The sequence below is a fragment of the Oncorhynchus kisutch genome, linkage group LG24, assembly GCF_002021735.2.
Source record: "Oncorhynchus kisutch isolate 150728-3 linkage group LG24, Okis_V2, whole genome shotgun sequence".
In the NCBI taxonomy this organism is placed as follows: Eukaryota; Metazoa; Chordata; class Actinopteri; order Salmoniformes; family Salmonidae; genus Oncorhynchus; species Oncorhynchus kisutch.
Genome location: NC_034197.2, coordinates 17,733,990 through 17,755,371, shown reverse-complemented (window position 1 = coordinate 17,755,371; position 21,382 = coordinate 17,733,990). Strand labels below are relative to the sequence as shown.

The following is a 21,382-nucleotide window of genomic DNA, read 5'->3' as shown; positions in this document are numbered from 1 at the left end:
ATTACAAAAGTACCACTCTTCATATTTTCAAGCAATGGTGTTGGCTGCATCATGTTATGGGTATGCTTGCCACCGGCAAGGACTAGGGAGTTTTTTTAGGATACAAAGAAATGGAATAGAGCTAAGCACAGGCAAAATCCTAGAGGCAAACCTGATCAGTCTGTTTTCCAACCGACACTGGGAGACAAATTAATCTTTCAGCAGGACAATAACCTAAAACACAAGGCCAAATATACACTGGAGTTGCTTACAGTTTTGACTTAAAACGGCATGGAAATCTATGGCAAGTCTTGAAAATGGCTGTCTATCAATGATCAACAACCAACTTGACAGAGTTTGAAGAATTAAAAAAAGAATACCGTGCAAATATTGTACAATCCAGGTGTACAAAGCTCTTAAAGACTTACCCAGAAAGACTCACAGCTGTAATCCCTGCCAAAGGTGATTCTAACATGTATTGACTCAGGGGTGTGAACGCTTATGTAAATGTGATATTTCTGAATTAATTGTTCAATACTTCAATACAATCAAGTTGTAGAAATATCTCAAGGATGATCAATGGAAACAGGATGCGCCTGAGCTTCAAGTCTCATAGCAAAGGGTTTGAATACTTATGTAAATAAGGTATTTCTGTTTTAAATTCTTTATAAATTTGTAAACATTTCTAAAAACGTGTTTTCACTTTGAAATTGTGTGGTATTGTGTGAGATTATAATTTTTTAGTTTTATTCATTTAGAATTCAGGCTGTAACAAAAGAAAATGTGGAATAAGTCAAGGGGTATGAATACTTTCTGAAGACAATGTACCTGTAGATGAAAAGCTGCAGTGAAATCACCCCATCAACTTGACTGATAAGTACTATTATCATGCTTTTAGTTAGGGTAGCATGTCAATTCATGAATTATAATATTATTATCACTGAATACGTCTCTTATCCTGACATTGAGATGAACTGCGCTATCAGAAAGCCCCAAGGCCTCTTTCACAAGATGCCATTTTACACTATTGTTGTAGTCATCAGTATAGAAAGCCAGGCATCTTGGAAGCCTGGTTTATGAGATCAATCTGAGTGTAACAAGTGTAGCAAATAGCCGGATTGTGTGTTTCAAAGGGAAGGGACTGCCCCCTCTACCCCAGTACTGTCTGTCTGTTTGAGAAAGCATCCTCAGGACCAGGCACCTATCTCTCTCTCTCTCTCTCTCTCTCTCTCTCTCTCTCTCTCTCTCTCTCTCTCTCTCTCTCCCTCTCCCTCCCTCTCTCTCCCCTCTCTCTCCCCCTCTCTCTCCCCCCCTCTCTCTCTCCCCCTCTCTTTCTCTCTCTGTCTCTCCCTCTTCCTCTCTCTCTCTCTCTCTCTCTCTCTCTCTCTCTCTCTCTCTCTCCCTCCCTCTCCCTCCCTCTCCCTCTCCCTCCCTCTCTCTCCCCTCTCTCTCCCCCTCTCTCTGTCTCTCCCTCTCCCCCTCTATTTCTCTCTCTGACTCTCCCTCATCCTCTCTCTCTGTCTCTCTCTCCCTCTCCCCCCTCTCTCTCTCTCTCTCTTCTCTCTCTCTCTCTCTCTCTCTCTCTCTCTCTCTCTCTCTCTCTCTCTTTCTTGATAAAGTACCCTGTTAATGTTCCATTTGTCATGTTAATATTGGTTTCATTGCTTCCAGATGAGCTCCATTTGGACGGAGAGATTAAAGCTGCCATACATCTACAAATTCACTCACTCAACAGATCACTGCCCTGTCAGTTTTTCATTATTCTAGAAAAAACATTTGGAATAACAGCAGGCATCTGCTTATTATTATGCCTATTATTACAACAGTGTGTGTTAAAAGGAAAAGGGAAGTGAAGGAGGAAGCCAGTCCCCCGAGTTATTGGACAATAACCCTGACTCATCCTCAGCATTACCATACTCGCTTATTGAAAAATGATGTATAAGTGTCAAAGGCTACACTAAAAGTCACAGAGAGAAAATATGGAATGAAACATAAAATATTCTTGAATGTCTTTGCCAAGTGTGCTTAGAGGAGACCCTCAGTACTTCATAAATATGGCCCTGGCCAGCCCTCCTCTTAAACATGCTATCGGCCCAGGGTGCAGTTAGCTCATGAGTTGTATCACCTTCATTAAAAAGACATCAGCTTCCCATACCTTTCATCAATGGATCAGGTGTTCCTCGGGTGGGTTAGGGAATGGGGAGGCTGATAGGGGACGTTGCAGCTGGGCTGGGCGCTATCAGGCTATTCCCCTGCTGTCTGAGAGCTCTTGTTAGTAGAGAGCTTTGCCAATTAGGCAGCAGGGGGCTGCCAGCCTCCATAGCTAATGACAAGGTGTATGCTGCTAGCCTGGCTGACTCTTATTAGACCTGCTGCCCCCCCCCCCCCCTCCCAAAAAGGAATGAAAAACTCTCTATCCAAATAAAGGCTCCCATCGTTTCGCTGGACAGAATGTAACAGTTCATTTATTCTCCCCAAACATTTCTTCCCAGTCAAGACATAAAGTCTTTGAAAGACCAGCCAAGGCTCTTAGCGGTTGATAGGAATGCCATTCAGGGCAGTGAGGGTTTCACTTCTTTGCGTTTGATTTATTTTTGTCTTTTTTTTCTTTCGTTTTGGGGATAACAGGGTCCCTGCTACCCACATATGTGCGTGAGACTGAGTCTGGCAGATGGGATTGCCTCCTCCAGGAATTCCGTGCTGCTCAGTCAACTCAAGACATCTATAATTTTAGTTTCAGTATGTTTTTAAATATCCGGAATGACAGTACCTGTGGTGTACACTGATGGTTTATATTCAGTTTCAGACTGTCTACTTGTTTAACTGGCAAACTGCTGATTTGTCAACATACATTACACCAAAAGGTAACATAATATTGTAGAGAAAATAGGTATTTATTGTAGCGTACAGGTTGTTCTGTACCTGATGATTCTAATCTTCAGACGTTCTGTGCGAACCCATTAGAGCCTTTCATCAGAGAGACGGAGATACTTTGAATGACCTCCCATTCCCAATCACACATTCAAACTGATCAAAAATGACAGATGCTTCATGACACGAGGCCTTGGCAAAGCAAAACACAGTACCCACTGCACTCACATCAGTCTCAGGATATCAGGTGTACAGAGATCTCGGAGAGGGCCTTGAGAATTGTGTGGTATGTACTAATCATACCAATCAATGTGCTATAGTCTTGAAGTGTGTTGTTGGCTGACAAGTGTCTAGCACATAATTTTCCTCAGCTCTGTTCAAACATGGTTACCATAGCTACATTATGTGGATGAATCAGAGAATATAACTAAGTGTCCTTTGTTTACACTGGACGTTTAGCGCTAAATTCACATTCAGTCATTTTTAGTCAGCTCCCTGACCATTGGGACGACCAATGAGTTTCTAGTAATCTCTTCCCTTTACAGTAGGACATGACTATACTTTCCATTCCTGGAAATGTTTACTTCCTCATTGAAAACCACTTCCTGTGTTTGGAGAGTTCAGTAGCTTCCCAGGGGGGTTGTTTGCCCTTGTGAAATGAGACTTGCTGGCTGGGTTTCTCATCTCGTCTAACACTCACACACCCACACACACACACAGAGACGCATGTACACACTCACACACGAATATAGGCACACGCACCCACACACACACGCACACACACACACACACACACACATGCTAGAGTTTTTAATTGACTTTAGCTTTAGGCACAGTTTTTGAGACACATTCTATTATAGCATTTGTGTACATCAGGACATTTGATTTCATGTCCAGGCCATAACTGCAGCAGGAATGTGAATGCTATATGTGATAACATCCATTACACATGGTGGCGTCATAGTTTTTCTGCTTCACTGCGGCTACATTATTTTAGTATGAGAGAAGCTGAGATATAGGTGCCAGTGATCCCTGACATGAAACACTCTTCATCACCAGGGGACATGTAACCCACTTGCTGAACAGAGTAGTAGCCAATTGTCCCTAATTTATCTAACTCCTTTATCTGCGTTGCCATGGAGAGTATCAGGTGCTTGTTTTATACACGGCACACAGGACTATATGACTGTTATTTCTATTTCTGTTTCTTTTCTATGTGCTTTGAGAGATTTTTTGTATTCTTAAGTGTTTCCCAATATATGATATGGTGTGCCATGGCTGGCTATAGCCAGTCGTGTGAAAAGAGAAGCCTCTCTTTCTCCTGGAGCCCCTACTGTGAAGGGCTTGTAGTGTCCCTTCCCTTTCCTGGAGCTGTATCTCAGCATGCCTGCCTGTCTGGCTGTATGCTGGCCGCAGAGCTGTTTTTACAAGTGCAGGAGTGGCTGCTCCATTGCTCTGCAGTCCGACCGTATAACTAGGCTCTTTTCCTATTCTGGGGAAGTGGAGCGAGTGGAACGTCCCGCACTCCCATGGCCACCTATTAGGTCTCACCATTAGTCCAGCATCAAAGACTGTTCCTCTAGAAGACCTACAGGACACTGTCCCTCTCCTCCATTCTGTCTTTTTCTCTCTCTGCCTCTTTCATTCTCTTTCTCTCGCTTTCTCTTTCTCTTCAATTCTCTCCATCTCACCCTCTTTTTCATTCCTTCTCTCTCACTCTCTTCTCACTCTCTGCCCTCTCTCTCCTACTTACTCCCGCTCTCCCTCCCTCTCTCTTTTGCACCTCTCCCCCCCCCCTCACACTTTCTCTCATCTCCATTTCTAATTTACCTTCAGTTGCTGTTCCCTCTTTGTCTAGACTGGGCTTTCATTGGCCACATGGCTCCCCGCGCTTCAACTAATATATACATCAGTGGCTTCGGCTCTCGCAAGTTTTGCCTGCCCTACTGTTGAATCGTCCATACTTCTTTTGTGTCGGGCATCCTTTTGCATAGTCGGGTTTGTTGAAGGCCGTTTTTAAGCTAGCTGCGCTAGCAGGCCACAGTGGTCTGCCTTAGTGTCAGAGGGGGTTTTCCACGGACACTTTGCCACCATGGCTTTACCCAGAGGGCCAGCCGGAATCATGTCTCCTTCTCCTGTCAGATAGACGGCTGCTTTCAGCTGGTCTACCTTTGATTTCAGAAAGAATGTGGCGTTGAAATGAAATTTTTCTTTTTATTAAAAAGAGAGGGTGGCCTCCTTTATTTGTGCAGGTATTCTGGTAAGCCTCTGGTGTGTTGAGTTGCTCTATTTTGTTCTGTGTGCCCTTCTCTGTCGGGGGGGGGGGGGGGGGGGTCCGCTGGGAGAGCGAGAGCAGAGGTGACCTTGAAGTGATGAGGAGTGAGGTAGAGAGGGGCATGTCCCACAGTAGCAGGGTTTCCGTTAGCCGGCTTTTGGACCTTTTTATTTTCTTAAGACGATAAATTCAACTTTTGCCGGCCCCAAAAAAAACAATTTGCAAAAAGAATGCTTTTTATTCATTGACGGAAATACCAGTTGATGGAAATTCATTTGACCGGTTAATTTGATTCATTTAGTGGCAGTAAATGTCCCTGTGTCCAACACAACTATCACACGTGCACAGCATACTATTGTGAGCAGGATTTCTCCTGCTGCTCCTCAGTTGGTTGTTGCTGGAGTTAAACATGTGCTTTTATAAACCCATTCATTGCGCAACAATTCAAAATGACAGGGGTTAACGGTACATTTAATACTGGTGACATATGTCATGGGGAATTGATGAAATAAATACAAAATCAAAGGGCAAACATTTCACACAATGAAGCAATGAATGCACAAGAATTGGCTGGAGACAGCTGAGTCATTCTGGAGAGAGATTCAACCTGTATCTTCTCCATACATTCCTCCCCTTCTTCTTGTCTCAACATTTTAAATTGTACTCAAGGCACATTATTTTCACACATATTTCAGATGCTTTTCACTGACAGCTGCTGTTCAATTATCAGCTAGCCTATTGCCAAATTGCGAGCTTCCCAAATAGGCATAGACCTACAAACGTGATTTTAAGCAATCCACTGCTATTGTTTTTAATAAGTTAATGATCCTCAGTTCATCTTTGCCTAGGTCATACTTTCTGGATAAGTATTTTGAATTATTTGAGTTATTTCTGCATAGACAGGTGTAATTATATAATTTTGGCAAATGTACTTCCATTTACCTCCCTATTGAACCCACCACTATGCTATTTCTCTCCTGTTCTAATGTGATTTCTGTCATTGTGAGTACTGTGGGTGGACGCCATAATGGGTTATGTACCCAATACATATGGGTCTGGTACATTTCTCAAATGGCCGGTAAATTAAAATCTTCCAGGTCACGGTGTCTGGCGACACATGTTCCTAACGGAAACCCTGCACAGCAAGTGCTCCAGAATAGACACTCATACAGATGGATGCAGTCACACACACACACACACACACACACACACACACACACACACACACACACACACACACACACACACACACACACACACACACACACACACACACACACACACGGACACACACACGGACACGGACACACACACACACACACACACACACACACACACACACACAAACACAACAACAACAACAACAACAACAACAACAACAACAACAACAACAAAGAATCAATACACCCACAGGTAGAGAAGCAGAGGCACGTGAGAAAAGCCTTCAAAATCATGTCTTATCTAGTCTCTTAAACAAAACGTATTTAAACCACTTAGCAATACAATAGTTAGGATCATTAGAAAACTATGCAAGTATTGTTTTGGAAACATACTATAGAAATGATGTCATTAGGTTTGTTGGTAGTTTAGGTGCCTTTCATGCTAACCACAGACATGCAGATGTATCCTATGGGAAAATATAATTCCACAATCATCTGCCACTTTCCCTGTCTGGGACTGTTTATGCCCTCTCTCTCTTCCCAATAAGCTGCTGCTGTAACTGGGCCTTTGGGAGTTGAAGGGAACCAGCGGTTGGCAGAAGGGCCCAAACAGTAGTACTTGGCTAAGTGAGCTGGATCTGCTGTCTCTTTGAGGGCATTCGCTTGCCGTCGGGACGGCGCTAGGTCGCGACGTGGAACCCCTGGATGCCCTGTTGCTCCCCGGGCCCATCTGTACCCTGGCCCGGTCCCGCCTCTCTCTTCGGCTCCTCTCCGCCTTTTCCATGCGCTGACATTTTTATCCTCCTGTTAAAAACTTTTAACGGCCCATTATCTAAGAGGAAGGAATGCTGCTTTAATTACCTGGTCGCTCCAAACGCACATTGTGTCGAGTTCCAGATGAACATAAATGACTGCATTAGAGGACTGTAACTGTGGTTGGATATGAACATTGAGACAAACAAAACTGTTCTCTGGGCAGCATGTGTAGGTCTATTTCTCCATTCATTACATCCTGTCCTCTCTTTAGATTTGAGTTTTTCTTTGGAGGGAAGTGTCCCTGTACAGTAATCGTCAGAGATGCACAGAACAGGAATGTATTTGTTGAAAGCTCTTGAGAAATGTAAAAGTATTAGCCTTGAGCCTGAACACTATTGTGTCTGGAGCAGGAGCTGGTGCAGAGAGGGAGAAGGTGGTTCTAGATGAGTTAGCTTTGGGCTGCTGCGGTGGCACTGCAGCACAGTAGTCCCTGAGTTACAAGCCTCTCCTGAGTGTCTGGTGTACAGGTCACGACCTGGTTGGTTGGATATTGCTGCTGTGGCTAAGTCGCTTCTGGGGAAAAGGTCTCTCTCTCTCTCTCTTACTGTTCTTTGTGCTAATTGCCGGGTGTTCTTTTTTCCACCACTGCAGTCAGTGGTTTTTGATGATCGCTCTCCGTGTTCAATAGTGTGAGAACCAATGTCTAGTCTGTCCCCTGGTAACCATTTGGAAGGTTCCCCTCTGGCTCCATGACTTTAACCCATATTGCTTATCCAGCAATCCGTCTATAAAGTGCCCTGTGATATTTGTGTTGGTTTCTACACATAGAGTTATGTCTTATGGGTCTTGTTTCAGTGGACTGCTGGTGTTCGCAAGCCACAGTTGCTTATTTTCCTCCATCACTTCTCCCAGTTACTTTGCGATGGGCCATTTTTCTTTCTGCATCCCTATTATTTATTTATATTTCATTTCTCGACAAGAGACCCCGCATAAATTACAATAGCTGTAGTAGTAATGATAAAAACTGTAGGTATTTGGCAGCCAGTTGAAGGGAACTGCAGAGGGTGGTTCCATAGCTTGGCCAGGGAGAAAAGGGCCATTGTGTCAGCACTTTGGCTTTTATAGGTCCTCAGAGAGAACAGGGCCCAGTTTCTGGCCCTGGCCCGACCCGCTATTGATGGATGGGTCTGCGGTATTAAGGGAGAGGGGTGTCAGATAGGTCTCATATAGGTGGGGAGAGTGTGGGGGTATTTTGGGGATGTACGTTGTGACCCTGGTAAGTGATCTTGAGTCTCTTAGGGGCTGCCAAGTGGGAAACTCTATCCCTCTTTGTGTTCACAGACGTCTGTCTGTGTGTTGGGTTCACCTCCCCCCTGTCTGTGTGTTGGGTTCACCTCCCCTCTGTCTGTTTGTTGGGTTAACTACCCCTCTGTCTGTGTGTTGGGTTCACCTCCCGTCTGCCTGTGTGTTGGGTTCACCTCCCCTCTGTCTGTTTGTTGGGTTCATCTCCCCTCTGCCTTTGTGTTGGGTTCATCTCCCGTCTGCCTGTGTGTTGGGTTCACCTCCCGTCTGCCTGTGTGTTGGGTTCAACTCCCGTCTGCCTGTGTGTTGGGTTCACCTCCCGTCTGCCTGTGTGTTGGGTTCACCTCCCGTCTGCCTGTTTTTTGGGTTCACCTCCCGTCTGTCTGTGTGTTGGGTTCACCTCCCCTCTGTCTGTGTGTTGGGTTCACCTCCCCTCTGTCTGTGTGTTGGGTTCACCTCCCCTCTGTCTGTTTGTTGGGTTCACCTCCTCTCTGTCTGTGTGTTGGGTTCACCTCCCGTCTGCCTGTGTGTTGGGTTCACCTCCCGTCTGCCTGTGTGTTGGGTTTGGCATGGAGCAGTGTGAAAGGACTGTTGAATTCCAACTTCTGCTTGAGTTTCCCCAGCACTGACCTCCTGAGGTTTACTGCACCTTAACTTAAAGAGGGTGTGTTGTTATATGGTCAGTGGACTCCAGTCGTCGTCCCTGTACTTAATGTGTCTCAACCGCTGTGGTGGAATGGGTTTTTTGTTCTGAGTTGACCCTCTGTCCTCGGTCTGTTTTTACAGTCAGTGTCTGATTGCTCAGCCTCTCCCATCTTTCTGACTGGGCCATCACCCCTTTTACAGATCAGGAAAGCAAAAGCTGGGAAGCCTGTCAGAAATGCTGAAGCCTGACATCGTAAGACCTCTTAACAGACTTTAGGTGATGGACAGCACTAATGCGACCCATCAACACCCCCATTGATTCTTGCATCCTCAGCTAGACAAAAAAAAGTAGAGAGGGACCTGGAAACATATCTGTCTCTCTGACATCAGCCCCAACTAAGTGAAACTAAATAAAAGGGCCAGTTCAGTTTGTTGGCACGACACGTGGAAAACAAGAGGGTATAATTATAGAAGGCTATGAACGCAGGCGTCAAAGTACATAAATAAGGCATTAAGGATAAAACTAGGCTCAGCTCTTGTCTCTTTGCCATGGTTCGTCAGCACATTTACACTGACAGTATTTTCTCATCATCACATCATACAGTATGTCCACAGGGCACCCACTTGAAAACTGTAGCATGATTGTCCATGTCGGGTACATTGCAGTCCTATAGCATGTAATATATAATAATAACACAATTACCAATTAGCAGACATCTTTATCCAAAGCTCCTTACGGTAGTGTGTGCATACGTTTTTGTATGGGTGGCCTCGCCCTTGGGTAGTTCTGAGATGTACTTACGGTCATGTACACATGTATAGTGCAGTACTTTTAACCAGAGCCCTTCAGGTCCTTGTCAAAAGTAGTGCACTAAACATGGAATAGGGTGCCATTTGGTGTCCTATAAACACATAGAGGTAGAGGAGGGACAGGGGTGGGGGATGAGAGATGTGTTTGGTTTTTAATGAGATAGTGGGTTTGGGGCTTGTCACTACAGCTGTAATAGTGACATTGAGTCAAATCTCTGCCTGTGCTCTATAAAGGTGTCATCCATAATACATAGTAGCATAACTCTCTCCTATCTGAGATATCTACTGTAGTCCTCATCCTCCACATACAACTCCCGTTCTGCCAGTCACATTCTGTTAAAGGTCCCCAAAGCACACACATCCCTGGGTCACTCCTCTTTTCAGTTCGCTGCAGCTAGCGACTGGAACGAGCTGCAACAGACATTCAAACTGGACAGTTTTATCTCAATCTCTTCATTCAAAGACTCCATCATGGACATCTTACTGACAGTTGTGGCTGCTTTGTGTGATGTATTGTTGTCTCTACCTTCTTACCCTTTGTGCTGTTGGCTATGCCCAATAATGTTTGTACGATGTCTTGTGCTGCTACCATGTTTTGTTGCTACCACGTTGTTGTCATGTTGTGTTGCTACCATGCTGTGTTGTCATGTGTTGCTGCCATGCTATGTTGTTGTCTTAGGTCTCTATTTATGTAGTGTTGTGTTGTCTCTCTTCTCGTGACGTGTGTTTTGTCCTATATTTATTTATATATATATATATATATATTTTTTAAATCCCAGCACCCGTCCCTGCAAGAGGCCTTTTGCCTTTTGGTAGGCAGTCATTGTAAATAAGAATTTGTTCTTAACTGACTTGCCTAGTTAAAATAAAGGTAAAATAAATAAAAATACCACTGACTCCTGTTATAATTTATAACACAAGTGAGACCTGGGATGGAATCCTCTTGAGTCATGGAAGGTGTTGCACAAGTGAGACCTGGGATGGAATCCTCTTGAGTCGTGGAAGGTGTTGCACAAGTGACCTTCATACATACATGAGATCAAAATGCTGTATCTGCATGGCTCTTTGTGTGTAGCTTTGAATGGCAAAAAAAACTCAGCTTTTGTAAGATGGCTTTATATAATGGAGTCCAACAAAAGCATCTCTTTGTTGGGTTTGGACAAATAATGGGTCCATGCATCCACAGAAACTGACCCATTTTAACTGAACCAAAGCATTGTGGTTAGAGTGTAGTTAACCTCTGAAATGTGCTATGTGTTTTTTAGGCCTCTCCTCGCACGCCTCTGAGTTTGAAGAATGTGGCTGAAAGTTTAAATGTCTCCTTAGTGTCCTCTTTTCGGTTAGGGATTACCTCAATTAAGCTTACAGGACTTCAGGATCAACTCCTGGTGGGAGTTAAATCCTTTCTCTAGGCGGGCTAGTTTTTATAGCCTGGCACAATGCAGTGTGTTCTAACAGGATATCATCAACACTGGACATTTGGAACAGGGACAACTGTGGATGTCAGTCACCAGGAGCAGACAGGGTTAGGGAGTCTGTGTGTGTGTGTGTGTGTGTGTGTGTGTGTGTGTGTGTGTGTGTGTGTGTGTGTGTGTGTGTGTGTGTGTGTGTGTGTGTGTGTGTGTGTGTGTGTGTGTGTGTGTGCGGGTGGTTGGGCGGGCGGGTGGGTGGGCTGGAGGCTGGTGGGAGGAGCTATAGGAGGACAGGCTCATTGTAATGGCTGGAATGGAAGAAATGGAACAGTATGAAACATATGGAAACCATATGTTTGACTCCGTTCCATTCCAGCCATTACAATGAGCCTGTCCTCCTATAGCTCCTCCCACCAGACTCCTCTGACGTGGGCGTGGCATCTGGACAAGGAGTAGTAAGTAGTACAATCTATCAGGTCACCTCTAACTCACTCTTCTCCCTGCAGTGCGATCAGAGGGCACCAAGGAGGGCCCCACCTGCATGGATAAGAACCATGGCTGTGCTCACATCTGCCGGGAGACACCAAAGGGAGGCATCGCCTGCGAGTGCAGGCCTGGCTTCCAGCTCACCAGGAACATGAGGGACTGCAAGTGTAAGTGGACCCCCTGCTCCCCTCTAAACACAAAGCAGAGTCATTATAGTATGACTCCATATAAATCACTTATTATTACGGAGGGTGTAGCAGAACATTCAGCTCATTCTACCTTCCAATAGATGCATCCAACAGATTTTTAAAACAGCGTATGAAAGCGGTTGTTTCCAAGTGATTCTGTCAGTTTATCACACCAAATGATTTATACCGTCTGATAATTGACACAAATAGAGTAACTAAGGGAGCGGTCAGCAGGTTTCTGTGAGACAGAGCCATTGTGATGGACAGCACACACTTCCTGTTGCCTTGCAACAAGGCTCATCCTGTCAGGGCTGGGGCCGGGGCTGATGGGGGATTTGCCTGTGTTTGGGTAAGGATTGGAGAAGTGTTATTCCCAAAAAAAGTGACAGCCCAGGAAAAGGGCAAAAGGCGCGGGGGGTAGTAGAGTGCAGACAGAATGGAGGAGGAAGCCTTGGCTCTCACCCTCTGGCAGTCTGACATCGCAGGTGTATTGAGAATGCTAATGTCGACACAATCAACACACCACAAACACACTCACACGTGCACACACACACACACACACACACACACACACACACACACACTAAAAAAGCGGTACTCTCACTCCAATATGAGTCCCGTGAGAATCAAACTCTGCAGTTCTGCTCCATTTCACTAAGTAGGTGATGGTTTAGGGGTGTGAGTTCCTTCACACCAAGGTGTAAATGGGAGGACTGCCTAAACGTCTCCATCACACTGAGGTTGAGAGGGTGATGATGTCACAGCACACAGATGACAGTGCAGCATGTTCCTTCTGCTCTAACTGTGTGCTCCTTGACAGTGACCTGTAACTACGGCAACGGGGGTTGCCAGCACATCTGTGAGGAGACGGACCACGGCCCCAGATGTGCGTGTCACATGAAGTTTGCCCTGCACACTGATGGAAAGACATGTGTAGGTGAGTCAGCACCCATTGGACGGGTTGTGGAGGATAACTACCTGAAGGATGTGCTCTGAGATAGAATATGACATGTACTGTATCAATCATATCCACAACCGTACATATTACCAGGTAGTTCCAGAGGCATCTACATCGCCAAGAGTCGACTTCTGCTGCTTTGGCTATTACACACAAAGACAAAAGCTATGCCTCTCTCTGCTGCAGCCTACAGATGTGACTTTCTCTCTCTCTCTCTCTCTCTCTCTCTCTCTCATTCTCTCTCTCTCTCTCTCTCTCTCTCTCTCTCTCTCTCTCTCTCTCTCTCTCTCTCTCTCTCTCTCTCTCTCTCTCTCTCATTCTCTCTCTCTCTCTCTCTCTCTCTCATTCTCTCTCTCTCTCTCTCTCTCTCTCATTCTCTCTCTCTCTCTCTCTCTCTCTCTCATTCTCTCTCTCTCTCTCTCATTCTCTCTCTCTCTCTCTCTCTCTCTCTCATTCTCTCTCTCTCTCTCTCATTCTCTCTCTCTCTCATTCTCTCTCTCTCTCTTTCTCTCTCTCTGGCTGCATTTGCCTTGCTCTTTCCTCTCTCCCTGCTTCGCTGGACACTGTGCTTCCTCTGCTTCCGCTTCACCACCCCATTTGGCCAGACGCAGCTCCTCTACTCTTTGGGCCTTTGGTCAACTCCTCAATGATGTTACACTGAAAGTATACCTAATCAAAGCCAACCTAAACCTTCATTGACATTTGTAAATGTTGTTTGCTATGGTTGACATGAAGTAATTCAATCGAGGCTGTGTAGAATGACCCATGGAAAGAGACACGTTCAACCGGATTGATTGGTGTTTTCTGTCAGGTGGATACATAGCATATTTTTAGTTCAGCTTTTGCTGTTTTGTAAGTGAATCGAGGCTGTGGAAAGGCTGGTTGGCTGGTGTCGGTGGCTGGTCAGCTGTTTTGGTTGACTGGTTGGCTGGTTTGAGTGGCTGATTGTCTGGCTGGCTCAGGTTGTCTAGTCCCTCCGCCCTCCACCACGGTGCTGATGAGATCCAGGCCCATGTCAAGGCCTGGTCAACCACCCTATCATTACCACTGTAGCGAGGCTGCCAGGACGCCACAAAGTCTGCCGTGGCCAAATTCGATGTCTGAGCCACCATTACCAAAACCGAAGAAATCTGCGCCTGACGTGACAGATTAGGGAGCGCTCAGGCAGTTAGGGTCTTGAGTTTCCCTCCACATGCTCTGGAGGTACGGGGGATTGAGGAGGAGGGAGACAAGGGGGACGGGGAGTTGTGGTAGCAGCCCACTCTGCGGTTTGGTGCTGATGCACTCCATCTCTTCAAGAGGAACTATTAGTTAATATAACCACAATAAAATAAACAAACCGCCAAACGAGCCCCTCACAGCAGGCTGACTGACAGGATGATTGGGACTGCTTCAGCCAGGCACTAACATTACTAAAGACAGCCAGACAGCACAGACTGGGAGATGGAGACTCCCAGTGAAAATTAATTTCCTCAGTGAAAATGTGACCAAATAACGATGTAAGAGTTTTTTTTTATAGCAGTAATGGAGGATGATTCAAAACTGAAAAATAACCAAAGCAACCTTTATGTAAATTAGAGTATTCTGTTCATATAGCCCCAATATACTAGACTACAGTGGTTGAATTGAACAGTGACTACCACTTCAATGCTCTCAGTCCCATGCATAACACTGGAACAGGACCAACTAAACCATTGTTGACCATAGTAGTCCTACAGTGTCTATTGATTTCGTTTAAAACTCATTGTGGTGATGCACTGTGCCACGTCTTCATTAATTCTGTTGTCTCAGTCTCTCCACCCAAACTCAGTCATCATTCAATGGGCAGTGCAGAGCACTCTTCTATTTGAAACATTTTGCCTTTCATCTTTCCTATCAGTCACTTTTAGTGTTTATGGGGCAAGTCTCAACACATGTACTTCTACATGCTGTAAACGTACGTATCAGTAGAGCTCCCCGATATGGAGAAAAACACACACATCAAATTAGCATGGTGCGATATATCTAAACATATAACTTACTTATTCCCATCTCTGTCACAGACACGCAAATAAGCACACACACACACACATACAGTCAGTAAGTGATGTACTGTATGATCTGGTTTACTGTAAGGGAAACTCATCAGATTACCAAATCAAACGTTCCATCAAAGTTGGATTAACACACTGTAACCTTCCCTCTTCGTCTGGTACCCGGTGTGTTTGCACATACAGTACGTTTCTGTAACAAAACAGAAAGGAGCAGCTGTCATGTGGAAGTATACAAGCTGTTAGTACAGCAGGTCATAAACCTCTCCAAATAACAGGCAGATGCAGACATGCTCAGGATCTGCATCATCTTAGAGGCTAGTCACACTATGCCATCCACACACACACACACACACTCACACACACACACACACACACACACACACACACACACACACACACACACACACACACACACACACACACACACACACCGACAGTGGTAGAAATACTTGTCATACTTGAGTAAATGTAAAGATGCCTTAATAGAAAATTACTCAAGTAAAAGTGAAAGTCACCCAGTAAAATACTACTTGAGTAAAAGTCTAAAAGTGTTTGGTTTTAAATATACTTAAGTATCAAAAGTAAAAGTATAAATCCTTTCAAATTCCTTATATTAAGCAAACTAGATGGCACAATTTCCTTTTTTTTAATGTACTGATAGCCAGGGGCACACTACAACACTCATAATCAAATCAAAATCAAATCAAATGTATTTATATAGCCCTTCGTACAGATATCAGCTGATATCTCAAAGTGCTGTACAGAAACCCAGCCTAAAACCCCAAACAGCAAGCAATGCAGGTGTAGAAGCACGGTGGCTAGGAAAAACTCCCTAGAAAGGCCAAAACCTAGGAAGAAACCTAGAGAGGAACCAGGCTATGTGGGGTGGCCAGTCCTCTTCTGGCTGTGCCGGGTGGAGATTATAACAGAACATGGCCAAGATGTTCAAATGTTCATAAATGACCAGCATGGTCGAATAATAATAAGGCAGAACAGTTGAAACTGGAGCAGCAGCACAGTCAGGTGGAAGTTGAAACTGGAGCAGCAGCATGGCCAGGTGGACTGGGGACAGCAAGGAGTCATCATGTCAGGTAGTCCTGGGGCATGGTCCTAGGGCTCAGGTCCTCCGAGAGAGAGAAAGAAAGAGAGAAGGAGAGAATTAGAGAACGCACACTTAGATTCACACAGGATACCGAATAGGACAGGAGAAGTACTCCAGATATAACAAACTGACCCCAGCCCCCCGACACATAAACTACTGCAGCATAAATACTGGAGGCTGAGACAGGAGGGGTCAGGAGACACTGTGGCCCCATCCGAGGACACCCCCGGACAGGGCCAAACAGGAAGGATATAACCCCACCCACTTTGCCAAAGCACAGCCCCCACACCACTAGAGGGATATCTTCAACCACCAACTTACCATCCTGAGACAAGGCTGAGTATAGCCCACAAAGATCTCCGCCACGGCACAACCCAAGGGGGGGGCGCCAACCCAGACAGGATGACCACAACAGTGAATCAACCCACTCAGGTGACGCACCCCCTCCAGGGACGGCATGAGAGAGCCCCAGCAAGCCAGTGACTCAGCCCCTGTAATAGGGTTAGAGGCAGAGAATCCCAGTGGAAAGAGGGGAACCGGCCAGGCAGAGACAGCAAGGGCGGTTCGTTGCTCCAGAGCCTTTCCGTTCACCTTCCCACTCCTGGGCCAGACTACACTCAATCATATGACCCACTGAAGAGATGAGTCTTCAGTAAAGACTTAAAGGTTGAGACCGAGTTTGCGTCTCTGACATGGGTAGGCAGACCGTTCCATAAAAATGGAGCTCTATAGGAGAAAGCCCTGCCTCCAGCTGTTTGCTTAGAAATTCTAGGGACAATTAGGAGGCCTGCGTCTTGTGACCGTAGCGTACGTGTAGGTATGTACGGCAGGACCAAATCAGAGAGATAGGTAGGAGCAAGCCCATGTAATGCTTTGTAGGTTAGCAGTAAAACCTTGAAATCAGCCCTTGCTTTGACAGGAAGCCAGTGTAGAGAGGCTAGCACTGGAGTAATATGATCAAATTTTTGGGTTCTAGTCAGGATTCTAGCAGCCGTATTTAGCACTAACTGAAGTTTATTTAGTGCTTTATCCGGGTAGCCGGAAAATAGAGCATTGCAGTAGTCTAACCTAGAAGTGACAAAAGCATGGATAAATTTTTCTGCATAATTTTTGGACAGAAAGTTTCTGATTTTTGCAATGTTACGTAGATGGAAAAAAGCTGTCCTCGAAATGGTCTTGATATGTTCTTCAAAAGAGAGATCAGGGTCCAGAGTAACGCCGAGGTCCTTCACAGTTTTATTTGAGACGACTGTACAACCATTAAGATTAATTGTCAGATTCAACATTCAAGATTCATCATACATACAAAGTATTTCTGTTTGGTGAGTCCTCCAGATCATAGGCTGTAGGGATGACCAGGGATGTTCTCTGTTTGGTGAGTCCTCCAGATCATAGGCTGTAGGGATGACCAGGGATGTTCTCTGTTTGGTGAGTCCTCCAGATCATAGGCTGTAGGGATGACCAGGGATGTTCTCTGTTTGGTGAGTCCTCCAGATCATAGGCTGTAGGGATGACCAGGGATGTTCTCTGTTTGGTGAGTCCTCCAGATCATAGGCTGTAGGGATGACCAGGGATGTTCTCTGTTTGGTGAGTCCTCCAGATCATAGGCTGTAGGGATGACCAGGGATGTTCTCTGTTTGGTGAGTCCTCCAGATCATAGGCTGTAGGGATGACCAGGGATGTTCTCTGTTTGGTGAGTCCTCCAGATCATAGGCTGTAGGGATGACCAGGGATGTTCTCTGTTTGGTGAGTCCTCCAGATCATAGGCTGTAGGGATGACCAGGGATGTTCTCTGTTTGGTGAGTCCTCCAGATCATAGGCTGTAGGGATGACCAGGGATGTTCTCTGTTTGGTGAGTCCTCCAGATCATAGGCTGTAGGGATGACCAGGGATGTTCTCTGTTTGGTGAGTCCTCCAGATCATAGGCTGTAGGGATGACCAGGGATGTTCTCTGTTTGGTGAGTCCTCCAGATCATAGGCAGTAGGGATGACCAGGGATGTTCTCTGTTTGGTGAGTCCTCCAGATCATAGGCTGTAGGGATGACCAGGGATGTTCTCTGTTTGGTGAGTCCTCCAGATCATAGGCTGTAGGGATGACCAGGGATGTTCTCTGTTTGGTGAGTCCTCCAGATCATAGGCTGTAGGGATGACCAGGGATGTTCTCTGTTTGGTGAGTCCTCCAGATCATAGGCTGTAGGGATGACCAGGGATGTTCTCTGTTTGGTGAGTCCTCCAGATCATAGGCTGTAGGGATGACCAGGGATGTTCTCTGTTTGGTGAGTCCTCCAGATCATAGGCTGTAGGGATGACCAGGGATGTTCTCTGTTTGGTGAGTCCTCCAGATCATAGGCTGTAGGGATGACCAGGGATGTTCTCTGTTTGGTGAGTCCTCCAGATCATAGGCAGTAGGGATGACCAGGGATGTTCTCTGTTTAGTGAGTCCTCCAGATCATAGGCTGTAGGGATGACCAGGGATGTTCTCTGTTTGGTTAGTCCTCCACATCATAGGCTGTAGCGATGACCAGGGATGTTCTCTGTTTGGTGAGTCCTCCAGATCATAGGCTGTAGGGATGACCAGGGATGTTCTCTGTTTGGTGAGTCCTCCAGATCATAGGCTGTAGGGATGACCAGGGATGTTCTCTGTTTGGTGAGTCCTCCAGATCATAGGCTGTAGGGATGACCAGGGATGTTCTCTGTTTGGTTAGTCCTCCAGATCATAGGCTGTAGGGATGACCAGGGATGTTCTCTGTTTGGTGAGTCCTCCAGATCATAGGCTGTAGGGATGACCAGGGATGTTCTCTGTTTGGTTAGTCCTCCAGATCATAGGCTGTAGGGATGACCAGGGATGTTCTCTGTTTGGTTAGTCCTCCAGATCATAGGCTGTAGGGATGACCAGGGATGTTCTCTGTTTGGTGAGTCCTCCAGATCATAGGCTGTAGGGATGACCAGGGATGTTCTCTGTTTGGTGAGTCCTCCAGATCATAGGCTGTAGGGATGACCAGGGATGTTCTCTGTTTGGTGAGTCCTCCAGATCATAGGCTGTAGGGATGACCAGGGATGTTCTCTGTTTGGTGAGTCCTCCAGATCATAGGCTGTAGGGATGACCAGGGATGTTCTCTGTTTGGTGAGTCCTCCAGATCATAGGCTGTAGGGATGACCAGGGATGTTCTCTGTTTGGTGAGTCCTCCAGATCATAGGCTGTAGGGATGACCAGGGATGTTCTCTGTTTGGTGAGTCCTCCAGATCATAGGCTGTAGGGATGACCAGGGATGTTCTCTGTTTGGTGAGTCCTCCAGATCATAGGCTGTAGGGATGACCAGGGATGTTCTCTGTTTGGTGAGTCCTCCAGATCATAGGCTGTAGGGATGACCAGGGATGTTCTCTGTTTGGTGAGTCCTCCAGATCATAGGCTGTAGGGATGACCAGGGATGTTCTCTGTTTGGTGAGTCCTCCAGATCATAGGCTGTAGGGATGACCAGGGATGTTCTCTGTTTGGTGAGTCCTCCAGATCATAGGCTGTAGGGATGACCAGGGATGTTCTCTGTTTGGTGAGTCCTCCAGATCATAGGCAGTAGGGATGACCAGGGATGTTCTCTGTTTGGTGAGTCCTCCAGATCATAGGCTGTAGGGATGACCAGGGATGTTCTCTGTTTGGTGAGTCCTCCAGATCATAGGCTGTAGGGATGACCAGGGATGTTCTCTGTTTGGTGAGTCCTCCAGATCATAGGCTGTAGGGATGACCAGGGATGTTCTCTGTTTGGTTAGTCCTCCAGATCATAGGCTGTAGGGATGACCAGGGATGTTCTCTGTTTGGTGAGTCCTCCAGATCATAGGCTGTAGGGATGACCAGGGATGTTCTCTGTTTGGTGAGTCCTCCAGATCATAGGCTGTAGGGATGACCAGGGATGTTCTCTGTTTGGTGAGTCCTCCAGATCATAGGCAGTAGGGATGACCAGGGATGTTCTCTGTTTGGTGAGTCCTCCAGATCATAGGCTGTAGGGATGACCAGGGATGTTCTCTGTTTGGTGAGTCCTCCAGATCATAGGCTGTAGGGATGACCAGGGATGTTCTCTGTTTGGTTAGTCCTCCAGATCATAGGCTGTAGGGATGACCAGGGATGTTCTCTGTTTGGTGAGTCCTCCAGATCATAGGCTGTAGGCATGACCAGGGATGTTCTCTGTTTGGTGAGTCCTCCAGATCATAGGCTGTAGGGATGACCAGGGATGTTCTCTGTTTGGTGAGTCCTCCAGATCATAGGCTGTAGGGATGACCAGGGATGTTCTCTGTTTGGTGAGTCCTCCAGATCATAGGCTGTAGGGATGACCAGGGATGTTCTCTGTTTGGTTAGTCCTCCAGATCATAGGCTGTAGGGATGACCAGGGATGTTCTCTGTTTGGTGAGTCCTCCAGATCATAGGCTGTAGGGATGACCAGGGATGTTCTCTGTTTGGTGAGTCCTCCAGATCATAGGCTGTAGGGATGACCAGGGATGTTCTCTGTTTGGTGAGTCCTCCAGATCATAGGCTGTAGGGATGACCAGGGATGTTCTCTGTTTGGTGAGTCCTCCAGATCATAGGCTGTAGGGATGACCAGGGATGTTCTCTGTTTGGTGAGTCCTCCAGATCATAGGCTGTAGGGATGACCAGGGATGTTCTCTGTTTGGTGAGTCCTCCAGATCATAGGCTGTAGGGATGACCAGGGATGTTCTCTGTTTGGTGAGTCCTCCAGATCATAGGCAGTAGGGATGACCAGGGATGTTCTCTGTTTGGTTAGTCCTCCAGATCATAGGCTGTAGGGATGACCAGGGATGTTCTCTGTTTGGTGAGTCCTCCAGATCATAGGCTGTAGGGATGACCAGGGATGTTCTCTGTTTGGTGAGTCCTCCAGATCATAGGCTGTAGGGATGACCAGGGATGTTCTCTGTTTGGTGAGTCCTCCAGATCATAGGCTGTAGGGATGACCAGGGATGTTCTCTGTTTGGTGAGTCCTCCAGATCATAGGCTGTAGGGATGACCAGGGATGTTCTCTGTTTGGTGAGTCCTCCAGATCATAGGCTGTAGGGATGACCAGGGATGTTCTCTGTTTGGTGAGTCCTCCAGATCATAGGCAGTAGGGATGACCAGGGATGTTCTCTGTTTGGTGAGTCCTCCAGATCATAGGCAGTAGGGATGACCAGGGATGTTCTCTGTTTGGTGAGTCCTCCAGATCATAGGCAGTAGGGATGACCAGGGATGTTCTCTGTTTGGTGAGTCCTCCAGATCATAGGCAGTAGGGATGACCAGGGATGTTCTCTGTTTGGTGAGTCCTCCAGATCATAGGCTGTAGGGATGACCAGGGATGTTCTCTGTTTGGTGAGTCCTCCAGATCATAGGCAGTAGGGATGACCAGGGATGTTCTCTGTTTGGT

The 21,382-nt window shown here is 46.3% G+C and overlaps 1 protein-coding gene across 1 annotated transcript in view; it reads left to right on the top strand.

Annotated features, from left to right (window-relative positions):
• The window catches only part of LOC109869711 (signal peptide, CUB and EGF-like domain-containing protein 3), a 104,731-nt gene that overhangs the window by 52,133 nt on the left and 31,216 nt on the right, over nucleotides 1–21,382 (top strand). The window contains exons 4-5 of the mRNA XM_031804351.1: nucleotides 11,717–11,863; nucleotides 12,705–12,821. Coding sequence (XP_031660211.1) covers nucleotides 11,717–11,863; nucleotides 12,705–12,821 — 264 coding nt within the window. The remainder of the gene's footprint in view (nucleotides 1–11,716; nucleotides 11,864–12,704; nucleotides 12,822–21,382) is intronic.